Raw genomic sequence first — 17,409 nt, 5'->3', positions numbered from 1 at the left:
AAGGGACTCGCAGGAGTCTTCTCCAGCACCAGAGTTCAAAGGCCTCAATTCTTTGGCACCCAGCCTTTCTTATGGTCCAACCTTCACAGCCATACATTGCAACTGGGAAAACCAGAGCCTTGACCAAACGCACTTTTGTTGGCAGGGTGATGTCTCTGCTTTTTAGTATGCTGTCTAGATTTGCCATAGCTTTCCTCCCCAGGAGCAAGCATCTTTTAATTTCTTATTTATTTATTTATTTATTATTTGTCATAACAGTATACATAAGCATAAGCATGAAGTATCTATACAACATATAAGTATATATATGAGTATAAGCATGTAATAACTATATAAATTGTATATAATGAAGGAAGCAGTAGGACAGGAACGGTAGGCACGTTTGTGCTCTTATGCACGCCCCTTATAGACCTCTTAGGAAAGGGGTGAGGTCAATAGTAGACAGTTTTTGGTTAAAGCTTTGGGGACTTTGAGAAGAGATCACAGAGTCAGGTAGTGTATTCCAAGCATTAACAACTCTGTTACTGAAGTCATATTTTCTGCAATCAAGTTTGGAGCAGTTAATATTAAGTTTAAATCTATTGTTTGCTCTTCTATTGTTGTGACTGAAGATGAAGTAGTCTTTGACAGGAAGGACATTGTAATAGATGATTCTATGAGTTAAACACAGGTCCTGTCGGAGGCGACGGAGTTCTAAAGTTCAGAGGAATGTCTGCGGTCCCCATCTGCGGTGATCTTGGACCCCGGGAAAATAAAATCTGTCACTACCTCCATTTCTTCCCCATCTATCTGCCAGGAATTGAGAGGGTCGTATGCCATGATCTTTGTTGTCTTAATGTTGAGTTTCAAGCCAACTTTTGCACTCTCCTCCTTCACCTGCATCAAGAGGCTCTTTAGTTCCTCTTCACTTTCTGCCATTAGAGTGGTATCATCTGCATATCGGAGGTTGTTGATATTTCTCCCAGCAATCTTAATTCCAATTTGTGATTCATCTAGCCCCGCCTTTCTCATGATGTGCTCTGCATATAAGTTAAATAGGCAGGGCAATAGTATACAGCCTTGCCGGACACCTTTCCCAAATTTGAACCGATCAGTGGTTCCATGTCCACTGAGCCACCGGAGATGTTTGCTATTCATCAAAAGCACCAAAAGGCAAGACAAGAAACAATGGATGGGAACTAAGCAAGGAGAGAAGCAACCAAGAACTAAAGAGACAATTCCTAATGGTTAGAGCAGTCAACCAACGGAACAGCTGGCCTTCAGAAGTTGTGGGAGCTCCATCACCTCAGGCTTTCAAAAACAGATTGGAGGGGGAAAGGGAAAAAAATATACAATATATCACATTACACATATTGACGGCAAGTAGAATTGTGATAGCACAGAATTGGAAACATCCAGATATCCCACCGGACCAAATTATAATATGAATGTGCAGGAGGGACGCAGTGGCTCAGGGGCTAGGACGTTGAGCTTGTCGATCGAAAGGTCGGCAGCTCAGCGGTTTGAATCCCTAGTGCTGCCATGTAACGGGGTGAGCTCCTGTTACTTGTGTTGTGTTTCGTCCAATCTCACCTCAGCCGGGGTCTTCTTATCTGCTTCCGAACACGGAGGAATGTCCTAGTATGCCTCCCGGCCCCAGCCCTGGCTCCATGCCCAGACAGGCTGAAGAGGAAGAAATACCTCCAGCCCCCAGCTCTGGCTCCATGCCCAGGCAAACGGAGCAACTAGACCCCTCCCCCTCCTCCACAGCATGTGAGCCTGAGGAAGGTCAATTGCCAACAGCTGCAGACTGGAGTGACCCTCGCGTCAGAAGACTTGATAGGCGGAGGCAACAGAAGGAAGGGAGGGGCAGGCCTGGATAAGTGCTGAGTCATGGAGCCACACCCCATGGCCTATATAAAGGATCTGCTTTCTGGCAGTCTCTGAGTCAGGCAAAGTCTAAACATATCTTGCTGAAGTCACTTTCTGGTCTCCTGCCTGCCCTGAGGACTTTGCTAGGACTTTGGCAGAGCTGCAGAGGCACACCTGATTCGGATTTCCCTGACCCGGCCATCAGCGGAGGAGTGGGACACGACAACTTGTCCCAGCTTCTGCCAACCTAGCAGTTTCGAAAACACTTAAAAAATGTAAGTAGAAAAACTAGGGACCACCTTTGGTGGGAAGGTAACAGCGTTCCGTGCGCCTTTGGCGTTGAATCATGCCGGCCACATGACCACGGAGACATCTTCGGACAGCGCTGGCTCTTTGGCTTTGAAACGGAGATGAGCACCGCCCCCTAGAGTCAGCAACGACTAGCATGTTTGTGCGAGGGGAACCTTTACCTTTACCTTATATGAATGTGCAGAAATAGATTATCTATGGAAATGAAGGAGAGGGAAGATACTGAGTACTATTGAATATGGAATAGATGGTATTCCTGGCTGGAGAGTAACCATAAAACTTAAGGGAGATTTTTGCTATGAGATTGAATTCTGAATAGAGTTTAAGATAATTTAAATAAGGATGTTAATTTAAGACAGAGATACTTAGAAGTATAATCTGCACATAGAGGTTAAATAGAGATACCGATGTAGAAAAAGCTGTTCTGAGTATTGTAATTTCGATGCATCTGTCTTTGTTTGTTTTATATATTTTTTGCTTTTGTGTATTGTGGGTTTTTTGTATTGTGTATTTTAACTTTTGGAAAAAGAGATTGGACAACCAATGAGCATGGGGTTGGACTAGAACAGGGGTCTCCAACCTTGGCAACTTTAAGACTTGTGGACTTCAACTCCCAGAATCCCTCAGCCAGCTTTGCTTCAACTGGGAGTTGAAGTCCACAAGTCTTAAAGTTGCCAAGGTTGGAGACCCCTGGACTAGAAGACCTCTGAGTTCCCTTCCATTATTCTATGTTCTGTGTTCAAAGCTCTTTTTCTTCCCTCTCTGGCCTCAGTTTGCAACATGGCCCAATTCTTTCTGAAGCACAGTTTCCAATTGCATAACAGGCTTGCGAGACAGCATTAATCCCTGGTGGAGAAGGTTTCCATTCAACGCGGAGTTCTGGTGCAGCCTATCGAAGATACCATCTTGAGAACATGTCTCCACTTTCCCAATTAGATACGCAAACAGAGCGTGTTCATGATTTGCCGGAACAATACCTCTGCTGCTAATTATCCCAGGATAATTGGGTCACCCTCTTTGCTCCCAGCTGTGCAACACAGCCAACGACCCATTCAATGATGCACACTCATTGCCAGCTCCCACACTTTCTCCCTCGGCATAATCACAGATGACCCTCACTCTGTCAAGGACCTTGGAGTACTCATACCAAATGATCTAAGTGCCAAAGCCCACTGTAACAACATTGCCAAAAAGGCATTAAGAGTTGTAAACCTAATCTTGCGTAGCTTCTTCTCCAGTAAGATTACGCTACTAACCAGAGCATACAAAACATTTGCTAGACCAATTCTCGAATACAGCTCATCTGTCTGGAACCCACACTGCATATCGGACATTAATACATTTGAGCGCGTCCAGAAATATTTCACGAGAAGAGTCCTCCACTCCTTTGCTCGCAATAAAATATACCTTATGCCACCAGACTTGAAATTCTGGGTTTAGAAAATTTAGAACTACGCCACCTTCAATATAACCTGAGCATAGCTCATAAAATCATCTGCTACAATGTCCTACCTGTCAATGACTACTTCAGCTTCAACCACAACAATACACGAGCGCACAATAGATACAAACTTAAAGTGAACCGCTCCAATCTCAATTGCAGAAAATAGGACTTCAGTAACAGAGTTGCTAATGCCTGGAATGCACTACCTGACTCCGTGGTCTCATCCTAAAATCCTCAAAACTTTAACCTAAGACTGTCTACTGTTGACCTCACCCCATTCCTAAGAGGTCTGTAAGGGGCATGCATAAGAGCACCAGCGTGCCTACCGTCCCTGTCCTAATATTCCCTTTAGTTGTATTCATTTTTTGTATTCAATTCATGCTTATACTTATATATATTCTATATATATTTGTACTTCACAAAATAAATAAAATAAATAAATAAATAAATAGTCACCCCTGACTTTAGTATCTTGCAGTCAATCAGGTTCTTCAGGAATTGGAAGCAGTTCTCAAAACTCCCGAAAAGAACAATCAGAGCAGGCTAAACAGGATTATAAAACCTTCATGGATTGGAAGAGGGCTCTGACCCCGTTAAAAGTATGTGACAGATTGATTTTTTTTTCAACCAGACACCTGCCAGTTCAAGGCCTGAGCAAAAAACTCAACACTCGTTTCATTAGTGTCTGATCGCCGTTCAGATCAACATTGTGACCTGCAGCCACCAACGGTCCATCCGTACAATATCCTACTATTCTCGTTCCTGAGAATCTGACAGCCAACTCTCTCCGCTTGGCCGACCACTACCCCGATGAATTGAAACTCAAGCAGGAGACATACCATTATTCCTTGACTTACAACAGCTCATTTAGGGACTGTTCCAAGTTACAACGGCACTGAAAAATGAGACTTCTGACTGTTTTTTTTTTCACCGTTATGACCAGAAATGGGTTTCAGCAGGTTCTGAGCAGTTCTGGAGAAGGAGAACTGATAGCGGAAATTTTGAGTAGTTCGGAGAACCGGTAGTAAAAATTCTGGCTGGCCCTGCCCCCATCTATTCTCTGCCTCCCAAGTCCCAGTTGGTTGGTGTTGTGGTCCGCCAGCAGCCTGCGGAGCTGGCAACGGAGTCAAACAGTGGTGAAGTTGAGGAAGAGCATGGGCCAGTCTTGGAGGCTAGGGAAAGCCCGGATGAGGGCTCTGTGCCGGAGGCAGAGGTGGAGCCAGGGCCATTGGGGAGTGATGTGCAGACTCCAGAACCTCCAGAGGCTGACAGTAGTGAGGCAGAGGAAGGAGGAGCCTGTTCCTAATGCACGCATGAGAAGAGCTGTCAGAAGGCAAGAGCAGCTCAAGCAAAGAAGACGACTTGGGAGTAGGGCCAAGAGATGATTGGCCCCTCCCAAAGGGTTAAAAGACCAGCAACGGTGTTTGGGCTCTTTGCCGGAAAACAACGTTGATAGCTTTTGTCTTGTTGCCTTTGTTTCGTATCGGCATCTTCTGAACTTTTGCCAAGAAGGGCCTTTGGCAGTTTGCCTAATTGGAACCAAAGGTTGGTGATAAGGCTGAAGAATTTGTGTTGGGAGGAATTTGCTTTAATTTAGTTTGGACTACACTGAGAATGATTTAATTCTCAGCTGTGCTAATAAAGTTTGTTTGTTTTTACATTGACTGAGTTTCCTACTACCTACTTGGGCCTGCATCACAACAATAGGGAGGAAATGGAGATTTTACAATATCCTTCCCCTGCCACGCCCACCAAGGCATGCCATGCCCACCAAGCCACCCCCACAGAACCGGTAGTAAAAAAAAATTGAAATCCACCACTGTGCTGCCAGCAAAGATCGAGCTTGGGGGGGCTATGTGCAGCCCTCCAGAATTCCGTTTTCACCGACAGGGTTGCAGGAGGCTGTCGCAGCTGAAAACAGAGCTCAGGAGCCTGCTTTTGCTGGCAGAGCACTTGGGTACACCACAGCCCCCCACCACCACATGAGTGATGTTTAGCTGGCCACCCCCACCCTGCCCACTCCCCCCACGCCCCCACCCCCGAGGTCAAACACAACCCTGATGCAGCCCTCAATGAAAACGAGTTTGACACGAGTTTAAATGATAGGGTCCATCATTCCCTTCCTGACCAGGTGGAAGAGGCTGACATGATGGGGATGAGTTGATTTCTCAGGTAACCTGGTCCCCATGCCATGTAGGGCTTTAACGGTAATAATCAACACCTTGAATTGGACCCAGAAGCAAACCAGCACCCAGTGTAGCTCCCACAACTAAGCTGTTACATGTGCCATCCTTGGGTGGGGGTGGGGGTGTGCCAAAAATTGCTTGTGTGGCCCTGGATACAGTGGTGGGATTCAGCCAGTTCGCACCTATTCGGGAGAACCGTTTGTTAAGATTAACTTTCTAAGCAGTTTGGAAAACTGGTTGTTGGAAGAAATCTTATTTTGTTTTGTTTTGTTTTTCACTTTACAGGGCTAATCCTGTAAGGAAGGCAGGAAGGAAACATTCTGGTAGTGTTTCTAGCCTCATCTTTATTGCCCTGCTTACAGAAACTGCCTCTCGGGTTAACCCTTATTACATTGTAACAGCTAAAGCGAAGCACCTCATCAACGTGAGTGACGTTGAGTTGGCCACACCCACACGGTCACATGACCACCGAGCCACGCCTACCCAGCTGGTCATTAGGGCAGAGAACCAGTTGTTAAATTATTTGAATCCCACCACTGCCTGGATACTCTTCCAAGGGTAGACCCACATAGAGCGGATTGCAATAGTCCATACAGGAGATAACCAGGGCATCGGTGACCGAGAGAAGAGATATATGTGAAGTTAGATGACAGATATAATAATTTTGTTCAGTATCTGGATTATTGTTTTTTACAGGGTTCCGTCTTGATCTCCGTTCTGTCTGGCACCCACAGAAAGCTGTCGGATGAGGTCAGGCAGATCTTTGGAATAGGCTGGTGGTGATACCAATCTTCACCTCCTCTGTGCCATCTAATTCCAACCATAAAGGACTCTCTAATCTTGACGATGGGCCAAATAAGAGAGAACAACTGAAAGTCCCAAAGGTGTTTTTTCAGGAGGCAACTGGACTTTCTTGTTTCGTTTTTTGTTTTGAAGACATTTCGCTTCTCATCCAAGAAGCTTCTTCCGCTCTGCCTCAACGGTGGGGAATGGAAAGATTTATATTCCTTGTAGACAGCTGATCATTTGCATCCTTTTAGAGGGTTGTTGAAGCACTTGGAGGTTTATATGTGTCCTCAGGGTCACCTAAGTGGTGCTCCTGGTTCCTGTAGTCTGCAATTTTTTTCCTCTGGGAATCCATTCCTACTCCCACACCATTCCAAGGGTGTCCATCCCAAATTGGATAGCTAAAAGTCTGTAGAGATTCTCAGTCATACAGGTCCCAACCCCAAAAACGGGCCAAAAAAAGGCTCGAAAATGGGCCGGGAGAAAAAAAAAACAGCTGGAAAAAACCTCGAAGTTGGACTAAAAAAAACTTCAAAAAGGACCCAAAAAAGCCTCAAAAATGGGCTGAGAAAACCCCCCAAAAGGGCCGAAAAGAGCCTTGAAAATGGCCCCCCAAAAAACCTCAAAAAATGAGCTGAAAAAGCCCCAAAAACTGCCCCAAAAAAGGCCTACAGAAGGCCCGAAAACGGGGCATGCGGAGGCCAAAAAAAAAACAGCCGGTGGGTGGGCGGGGCTTTGGCAATATTCCGTCTATAAGACACACAGACATTTTCAGCTCCTTTTCCGAGACAAAAAAGTGCATCTTATAGTCCAAAAAATACGGTAGTCGCTCTCTCTCAGCCCAAACTCACTTCACAGAGTTGTTGCTGTGGGCAGTGGTGGGATTCAAGTAATTGAACAACCGGTTCTCTGCCCTATTGATTTCTTCCAACAACCGGTTTGCCAAACTGCTCAGAAAGTTAACAACCGGTTCTCCCTAAGTGGTGCGAAGTGGCTGAATCCCACCACTGGCTGTGGAGGAAAAATAGGAGGAAGGAGGTGTGTTGGATATGTTTGCCGCCTTGAGTTATTTGTTAAAAAAAACAAAAAACAGAAGCAAGATACAAATTAAATAATATAGCTGGGAGCCTGATGATCCACAGGGAGCACTTCTTCAAGTAACGACCTACGGGCTCTCTTCTTACTAGGAGAAAAGAAACTTCACTTTCTAGTATCCAGGGTGAGTATCTTCTCCTTTGTAGAATAGAATAGAATGGAATAGAATGGAATAGAATAGAATAGAATAGAATAGAATAGAATAGAATAGAATAGAATGGAATGGAATGGAATGGAATGGAATGGAATGGAATGGAATAGAATAGAATAGAATAGAATAGAATAGAATAGAATAGAATAGAATATTTTATTGGCCAAGTGTGATTGGACACACAAGGAATTTGTCTTGGTGCATACGCTCTCAGTGTACATAAAAGAAAAGATACGTTCATCAAGGTACAACTTAGAGCTCATAGAGCTCAGACAGTTAAGAGGGGCTTCAAAGGAAAATGCGTTTGGACCCCAAGCTCCCAAGATGGAGACAAGGAGCAAGATCTCATCGATCTTCCGAGCTTTGAACAGTTGGCTGACTTTAATGACGCTACTGTTAAAGGCACTGGGGTTTTTTTGCCCCCAGGTTCTGTATTTTGTTCCACTTACTATAAGCTACTCAAAAAAAAAAAACTTGTTTAAGTGGAAAGGCAGGGTTTACATTTACTAATAAAAAAACAACAACTAATAAATATTTCCCTGGCCTGCTCTAAGATTCGGCTAAAGAAAAGAAGAAGTAGGGGTGACAGGATAGCAGTATTTCAGTATTTGAGGGGCTGACACAGAGAAGAGGGGCTCAAGTTATTCTCCAAAGCAACTGAGGGCATGACAAGAAACAATGGAGGGCAACTAATCAAGGAGAAAAACAACCTGGAATTAAGGAGAAACTTCCTAACAGGGAGGACAGTTAACCAGTGGAACCGCTTGCCTCCAGAAGTTGTGGATGCTCCAACACTGGGGGCTTTTAAGGAAAGGCTGGACAGTCACTTGTCTGAAATGGTATAGGGTCTCCTGCTTGAACAGGGGGGTGGACTAGAAGACCTCAAAGGTTCTATTCTATTCTATTCTATTCTATTCTATTCTATTCTATTCTATTCTATTCCATTCCAGGGGTCTCCAACCTTGGCAACTTTAAAACTTGTGGACTTCAATTCCCAGAGTTCCTAAACCAGCTTTGCTGGGAGTTGAAGTCCACAAATCTTAAAGTTGCCAAATTTGGAGATCCCTATTCTATTCCATTCCATTCCATTCCATTCCATTCCATTCCATTCCATTCCATTCCATTCCACATTTTCTTTTTTCTCTTCTCTTCTCTTCTCTTCTCTATTCTATTCCTATTCTATTCTATTCTATTCTATTCTATTCTATTCTATTCTATTCTATTCTATTCTATTCTATTCTATTCTATTCCACTCCACTCCACTCCATTCCACATTTTCCATTTCATTCTATTCTATTCTATTCTAGGGGTCTCCAACCTTGGCAACTTTAAAACTTGTGGACTTCAATTCCCAGAGTTCCTAAACCAGCTTTGCTGGGAGTTGAAGTCCACAAATCTTAAAGTTGCCAAGTTTGGAGATCCCTATTCTATTCTATTCTATTCTATTCCATTCCATTCCACATTTTCTTTTTTCTCTTCTCTTCTCTTCTCTTCTCTTCTCTTCTCTTCTCTTCTCTTCTCTTCTCTATTCCATTCCATTCCATTCCATTCCATTCCACATTTTCTTTTTTCTCTTCTCTTCTCTTCTCTTCTCTTCTCTTCTCTTCTCTTCTCTATTCTATTCTATTCCATTCCATTCCATTCCATTCTATTCCATTCCACATTTTCCATTTCATTCTATTCTATTCTATTCTATTCTATTCCAGGGGTCTCCAACCTTGGCAACTTTAAAACTTGTGAACTTCAATTCCCAGAGTTCCTAAACCAGCTTTGCTGGGAGTTGAAGTCCACAAATCTTAAAGTTGCCAAAGTTGGAGATCCATATTCTATTCCATTCCACATTTTCTATCCTATCCTATCCTATTCCATTCCATTCAATTCCATTCCATATTTTCTTTTCTTTTCTATTCTATTCCAGTCCATTCCATTCCACATTTTCTATTCTATTCTATTCTATTCTATTCTATTCTATTCTATTCTATTCTATTCTATTCTATTCCATTCCATTCCATTCCATTCCATTCCATTCCATTCCATATTTTCTTTTCTATTCTATTCTATTCTATTCTACTCTACTCTACTCTACTCTATAACCAACCCTCTGAGCCTACTGGACAATTATCCAGCCAGCCAGCCAGCCAAGTTCTTGCTAATGCATCTTTAAAGTCTTCAAACAATAAGAGCTGAACAACAAGAATCCTCTTTTTGTCCTCCCTTCCATCAGCCTAATACAGATAGTCCTCGACTTACAACCATTCCTTTACTGACCATTCAAAGTTACACAGCACTGAAAAAAAGCGACTTAGGACCGTTTTTCACAGTGATGACCGTTGCAGCAACCCGATGATCATACAATCAAAATTCAGACACTTGGCCCCTGGTTCATATTTATGGGACTGTGGGACACACAGCGACTGTGTCCCAAGCTCAGATAACCCGCCCTTTTGCGACCACTTGACACACAAAATCAATGGGGAAGCCAGGTTCATTTAACAACCGGGTTACTAATTTACCAACTGGAGTGGTTCACTTACAGGCGGCTGTTACGTATTAGCTGGGTTGACAAAATCACAAATAAGGAGGGGATAAGCTGCCTGGGAAAGCCAAAGGAAATCATCAAAGCTATTAAAAAGCAAAAGTTAGAATATTTTGGACATGGGATGCGACACCTAGGAAAATACAGCATCCTTCACTTAATCTTCCGGGGAAAGATTGAAGGCAAACGAGGTCCAGGCAGAAGAAGAACATCATGGCTTCAAAACCTAAGGGACCGGTTTGGACAAAACTCAGCAGCATTTTTTCATGCGGCTGTTGACAAAAATAGGATCACCAACATGATTGCCAATGTCCGAGGACAGAAGGAGGAGGAGGAGGAGGAGGAGGAGGAGGAGGAGGAGGAGGAGGAGGAGGAGGAGAAGGAGAAGGAGAAGGAGAAGGAGAAGGAGAAGAAGAAGAAGAAGAAGAAGAAGAAGAAGAAGAAGAAGAAGAAGAAGAAGAAGAAGAAGAAGAAGAAGAAGAAGAAGAAGAAGAAGAAGAAGAAGAAGAAGAAGAAGTTCACTTAACTGTGGCAAGAAAGGTCATAAAATCGGGAAAAACTCATCCAACCAATATCTCACTTAACCACAGAACTGTGGGCCTCTATTGTGTTTGTAAGTTGAGGACTTGTATTTGTATTTTTGCCACATATTAGTTTGGAATATGATGGGATGGTATGTTGGGATGATTTACAGCAGTGGTTCCCAAACCCCGGTCCACGGACCAGCAACCTGTCCACGCAAACAAATGAAGTCCCATCCATTGGATGCAGGCAGCACACGAAACCACTCCCCAATGGTCCACGGAAAAAAATCTCTCCACAGAAACAAATCCCTGGTGCCTCAAAGTTTGTGGGTCACTGAGTTACAGGACGTAAACAGAAACATCTGGTGTGCCCCTGTGATTTGGGTCCTGCCCCAAACTCAACTGTAGTGGGAACAGAGACCCTGAATAAAAAGTATTTCCTTCTTTGCAGAGTAAGGAATAGGTACCGGATGAAGTCAAGTACTTCCTGCTTTCTAGACTCTTTGCTGTCTATGCCGGATGTCAGCAACCTGCGGCTCTGGAGCCGCATGCGGCTCTTTGGGCCCTCTGCTTTGGCTCCTTGTCAGGTGATCCCACCACTGGCTGGCCACACCCCTCACTCTCCCCTCCCAGTCACTTCTTGCCTGGCCTGAGAAGGTAAGGATGATGGCAGGGGATGAAGAAGCGGTCAGGGCAGAGACAGAGAGAAACAAAGAGAGGGGGAGAGGGAGAGAGAGGGAGGGAGGGAGGGAGAGATGTCTTGTGGCTCAACAGGCAAATGCAGTCTGTTATTAACACAGCTGCCTGCAATTACAATTACTGCAGGTTCGAGTCCCACCAGGCCCAAGGTTGACTCAGCCTTCCATCCTTTATAAGGTAGGTAAAATGAGGACCCAGATTGTTGGGGGGGGGCAATACAAGTTGACTTTGTATATAATATACAAATGGATGAGACTATTGCCTTACACAATGTAAGCCGCCCTGAGTCTTCGGAGAAGGGCAGGATATAAATGCAAATTTTTTTAAAAAAAGGGTTTCGTGATTCCCGATATTTTTTAAAAACCGGTTCTCTGCCCTAATGAGAGGCTGGGTAGGCGTGGGTAGGCGGTCATGTGACTGGTGGAAGTGAGTGACGTCGAGTTGGCCACGCCCACCCGACGTCGCACACTAGTCCTCAGCAGCAACCACAACAACGTTCTAAACCTCAACAACCACCACAATACCCAGGCAGCACGGGCTTTCATTTTCCAGTCGGAAGACTTTTGTCAGCATTATTAGCAACACTCCTGTAATATTGTCAGGGCTCAGAGTTACGTCACACACCTCCTAACACAACACAGCAACACGCCCAAAATGGACACAAGAGCTATAATTGTTCCCCCCCAAATATTTGTCTAAAGAAAAGCAGCCAGTTTGTCTACAGGAGGCATCCGAGAGTGACTTTCATCAACTCATATGCTGGGGCAGCCAGGACTGGCTCTCCCTTCTCCCTGCCAAACACGGCCGATAGCAACTGAAATGGAACTGGGTGTAGGAGATGATCAGGCTTGAACCAGAGGGTGGGATCAAGTGTGTCATCAGTCTCGAGTCCCTTCGCCCCCACAAGAGATTCAAGTCCAACCCACCTTGAATTCCATTGTCTCTTATCCCCTTCCAATTTGCTTTGACCTTTAGTAGCTCAGATTCTTGTAGAGAGCATTAGCATACAATCAACCCATATTCATCTGAAATGCCTGGACTCCTTCTTTCCTGAGCTTGACAGCCGATCGATGTTAACCGGCTATGGTTAAGAATTAAAACCAAGGTAGCCACGGAGTCGAAGCTCAAAATGACACCATCCGACACTCTTCGGCTCCAAGCAGAACCATACTCAGAACCACCATTTAGGTTCTTGTAACCTCTTGCACCTCCCTCACTTCTGTCCGTCCCACCGGAGCTCCAAGTTGAGAGCACATCTCCAAGAGAGAATCTACACATACACACACACACACCAAATCCTCCGTTAAACATGACAGGCGAGAGAGCAGCGAAGACCTGAGACCAGGTCTTAATCCAAGCCTAGAAGGCAGACAATCTCCTTACGCGGGGGGGGGGGGCGGCATTTCTACGAAAATAGCTACCAGGAACTGCACTCTTAGCCTGCCTGGAAGATTCCTCTCTAGAAACGCCAGTCACCTTTTTTTTTTTTTAAGGAACAAAAGAGACTTCACAGACTGGTGGAGGAAGGGGGGGGGGCAGAACAAAACCACCTGTTTTACACGTGGAGGAGCGCCCTTCTCAATACGGCTGGGCTTTATAACTTGCGCCTTTTACGAACCACTGCTGGTTCGAATCCCGAGTTACTCGCCCGGGCGGGAAGTTTTGCAAGAATTGTTGAGCTCTCCGGGGTAGGGGAGGGGAACTAAATAAGGCCTCCACCCCTCCACATCCACAGCCTGGAAGGCATGTTCAAGAAAAAAAAATATCCGCAAAATCGCTTTCAGCAATGTCACACACACACACACTTTTTTTTCTCTGTCTCCCACCCCCAATTGAGATGCTCTTCTTTCTCCCACCCACCCCTCCTGCTTCTCTCCCCCACTGCAAGGATTCCACAGGTGAACCCTATCTTAAGGCATTGGCCTGATGGGCACTTGCCCCGTGACCCACACAAGCATAGGGGCCCCCTTACTTATCTGTGTATAAGTTAACCCTTCAGCGCACCTTGTCTCATAGAAATGCAGCCACGTATTTCTTACCTTTTACCGCATTTAAAAATAATAATAATAATACTAACATGCGTGAATGGAAATCAACACTGATAAATAGATGTTTAATTGTATCGACCATTTCACGTTGTTGTTGTTTTTACGGCGAGACGTTGTCTTAAGCGGGTCCCAGTAGACTGCTTTGCCCGTGGGGGGCTCATAATGCTGTGAAGACGGCCCTGCGCCCCCCACCACTCCACCCCCAACCTTCCCCGCGCGCCGAGTTCAGCCCGGAGCGCTTTGTTTGAAAGGATTCCGCGCGAAAGGCGCAAAGCTTACCCCGAGCCTGCGCCGCCGCCTTGCTCATTTCCACCTCCGACTCTCAGCCATAACCTTCCAGCCCGGCGGCGGTCCCCGCAAATAGCCTTCGCTCGGGGACCGTTTCCCATTCAAAGTCTCTTTCGGCTTTTCCACCGAAAACCACCACCGCCCCCCAGCTTTCCCTTGCGCCCTTTATAAGGTGGCTGGCAGATCCCGGACAGGCAACTTCTCCGAATAGTTTCGCGTTGGTGACTGTGGTTTTCAGGTGGAAAAAGGAGAAGGAGGAAGGGATTGGAGGAGGTGAAAGCGCCTCTCCCTTCCCCTCCCCTCCCCTCCCCTCCCCCAAAGCTCCACCTAGAAAGTGAAGATGGAAGGGAAAGGAGGAGGAGGAGGAGAGGAGGGCGGCGCCGCTTAAACTCCCGCGCGCAAAGTTGGGTTTTGCTCTTCTTTGCGCGCTCCTTGGCCCTTCCAGCAGGCGCAACTTCGCGACAGCCTCCTGAGATCCTTAGAAAACTCCCTTCAAGCTATCAAAAGCGGGATTTTGTGTTTTGTGTTTTTTTCCAGGAGCATTTGAGTCTTCGAGCTGGGGATTTGAGCTGTAGAATCTCTTTCTTTCTTTCTTTCTTTCTTTCTTTCTTTCTTTCTTTCTTTCTTTCTTTTTTCTTTTCTTTTTTTTTTGCCTTCGCACGAACCCCCCATCCCCATCCCCACCCCTTCGAGGCTGGGCGCTCCGCGCAAGCCACCCCATACTAAACCCTGCAGCGCGCCCGGCCGGACTTCCCCGGAGGGCGGGCATCAGGAGGTCTCTTCGCCCCCCCCCACGCACTTTTGCACTCATTTCCTTGGACCTGCCCTGTGGCCCCCTCCCCGCCCTGCGCTCATTTGCACGTACCACCACGAAAGACCCCCCCCACACACACTACTCCCAGCCCCTGCAAACCCCCTGACTAAGCGCCCCCGTCCTTGCGCCTGTTTTCTACCGCGGGATCCGATCCGAGTCTTCAGCACCAAAGAAGAGAAGGGCATTCTGGAGAGAGATCAGCGCGGTGGGCTCGCTTGTCCTTCCCTTCCCGAGTTGGGTTTTCCGAGGCTGCCCCGAGAAGGGAAGCCTTCCCGGGTCTCCTCCTCCCCGTTGGAAACCTTCGCTCGACCTTGCGCCAGGACGGAGGGGAAGCGATCCAAAGGGAGATCGCATTTCCCGCCTCTCAGAGGGGAAGAGATCCCCCACAGCTGGGGCAAGGGACGAAGGGAAGCAGCGGCGGCGGAGCTTAAAGCGAAGTTTACCTGGAGTCCCGCGAAGCTTGGAAGGAGCAACCTCCACCCGCCTGCCTGAGACTCAACCGGGGAGGCTGGCGGGCCGGGCGAGGCTCCCTTTGCTGCCCGGGCCCGCCGCTCACCGACTCGCGCCTGCCTGCCAGCCGGCCTCCCTTGGAAGCCTATCGGAGGGGACGAGGGCGCCCCCCGCCTCCAAGTTGAGGAGGGGCGGGCGGGCAGTCAGGCGCCTCCCTCCCTCCCTTCCTCCCCCCTCCCCAGACCCTCTCCCCCCCTCCCCCCCGCGCCCCCAGAGCTCGGGATCTTCCCCCCTCCCAACCGACCGGCTTTTTCTTGGGTGGGGGGCGTCTTACCGCGGGAGAAGCGAGCCTGGCATCCGGGGTGGTGGGGAACCTCGCCGGGATTGGGGGCGGCATGAAAAGAGGAGGAAGGGGCGGAGGGAGGGAAGCCCCGAGCCCGGCGCAAGAGGAGGAGAAGGAGAAGGAGAAGGAGAGGGAGAGGGAGAAGGAGAGGGAGAGAGAGAGGGAGAGGGAGAGGGAGAGGGAGGAGAAGAAGAAGAAGAAGAAGAAGAAGAAGAAGAAGAAGAAGAAGAAGAAGAAGAAGAAGAAGAAGAAGAAGAAGAAGAAGAAGAAGAAGAAGAAGAAGAAGAAGAAGAAGAAGAAGACGGACCACCGGGCAAAGGCTGCTTCTACCCACCCACCCACCCACGGGGCAGGAGGAAAGGATCGCCCGGCTTGGCGCCGCTCTCTTCCAAGCCAAGCCTCGCTCCGAAGCTGCTGCTACTGCCGCCTTGACCGTGGGGCAGGCAGCCGTTCTTTTCTGCCCTTCCAAGGGGCGGCGTTGTCCGACCAGCGTGGAAAACCGGACGCGGTGGCCCCAGCTTTCTTTGGCCGATCGAGCCCCGGAGCCCGGCTAGGTGGAGGAAAACTTGTTGATGAGGAAAGGTCGGCAGTTCTCTTGCGCCAGCTGGGGGTTGGACTAGATGACCTCCAAGGTCCCTTCCAACTCTGTTACTGTTACTGGATCGCTCGCTCTCGCTCTCTCTCTCTCTCTGGCCTCAAAGATCGACCCATCGCCTCGCGGGCCAACCACGGATTCGCAGCAGAGAAAATTCGCCCCCCCGGGGGAAAGAGGATGATCCGGCCCGACCGAGCAGCCCCTTTCCGCAACCCCCCCCCCACGCAACCCCTGTTTCTCACCCAGAAGAGCGGAGGGGTTCCCCGCCCCTCTAATTCTCTCGTTCGGCTCCCGCTGTCTGCTCCGGGAGCAGCCACGCTTCTCTGACTCACCTCGGGGTCTCCTTTCCACCGAGAAATGTCCGCGACTTTTCCTGCCTTCTGCCGGAGGCTGGTCTGTCTGCCCCTCCGGGTGAGATCAACCCGCCATGGCCGCCCCGGGCATCCCCTGCAGGGAGGAGGCTTGGGGTGGCGTGGGGTGGGGGAGCCGAATAGAGCCATACTGCATCTTCTAAGAAGCAACCTGGGTCTTTCGCTTCATTTACACGTGCGGAAGGCGCGGACCCAATAACCCAGGGTCGATTTTCCCCTTAGCCATCATTGCTTTGCCAACCAAGCGGACATCTCGCAGAAAGCTGCGGCAGGCACAACTTTCCGCCCCCCGTGGGGTGGGGTGGGGTTAACCCTGAGCCAGAGACAGGTGGCGCAGCCTGGTGGTTAGAATTAGGAGCTAGGTCAGTGGTGGGTTTCAGGTTTTTTTTCTGCCGGTTCTGTGGGTGTGGCTTGGTGGGCGTGGTAGGGGAAGGCTATTGTAAAATCTCCATTCCCATCCCAATCCAGGGGAAGGATACTGTAAAATCCCCATTCCCACACCACTCGAGGGGGAAGGATATTGCAAAATCTCCATTCCTACCCCACTCCAGGGGAAGGATACGGCAAAATCCCCATTCTCACCCCACTCTGGGGCCAGCTAGAGGTGGCATTTGCCGGTTCTCCGAACTACTCAAAATTTCCGCTACCGGTTCTTCAGAAAACCTGTCAGAACTTGCTGGATTTCACCCTTGGATCAGGGCCATCGCAAATATTAAAAGGCTTGAACTGCTGACGTCTGTAGACAATTGCCATTAATTTAAGCAGGTTGTTTTTTTCCCAGTTACTTTTCCATTGTCATTTGTCACATTTCTGATACTTAATTCAAGGGGGGGGATGTTAGAAACATTTCTCAAAGCAGAGAAAGATTTGTGCATTCATTTCAAGTGAGCAAAAAATCTTTTTTTTTTCCAGAAGTATT

General features: G+C 47.6%; 1 protein-coding gene across 8 annotated transcripts in view; it reads right to left on the bottom strand.

Annotated features, from left to right (window-relative positions):
- The window catches only part of NTF3 (neurotrophin 3), a 101,814-nt gene extending 85,052 nt beyond the window's left edge, over positions 1 to 16,762 (bottom strand). For 2 of the 8 annotated variants that reach the window (XM_058191053.1, XM_058191052.1), the window contains exon 1: positions 15,175 to 15,332. Coding sequence is in view for 2 of the 8 variants with exons in the window: in XM_058191046.1 (XP_058047029.1) it covers positions 14,871 to 14,916 (46 nt within the window). In the remaining 6 variants the exon portion in view is untranslated. Of the gene's footprint in view, positions 1 to 13,908; positions 14,264 to 14,870; positions 15,143 to 15,174; positions 15,333 to 15,515; positions 15,544 to 16,451 lie in introns of those variants that run through there. The other 6 variants (XM_058191050.1, XM_058191051.1, XM_058191048.1 and 3 more) reach the window with 6 other exon arrangements.
- Between the last annotated feature and the right edge of the window lie 647 nt (positions 16,763 to 17,409).

This window comes from Ahaetulla prasina, chromosome 7 (genome assembly GCF_028640845.1).
Source record: "Ahaetulla prasina isolate Xishuangbanna chromosome 7, ASM2864084v1, whole genome shotgun sequence".
NCBI lineage: Eukaryota > Metazoa > Chordata > Lepidosauria > Squamata > Colubridae > Ahaetulla > Ahaetulla prasina.
The sequence above is the reverse complement of the archived record's forward strand: the minus strand, read 5'-3'. Positions and strand labels throughout refer to the sequence as shown.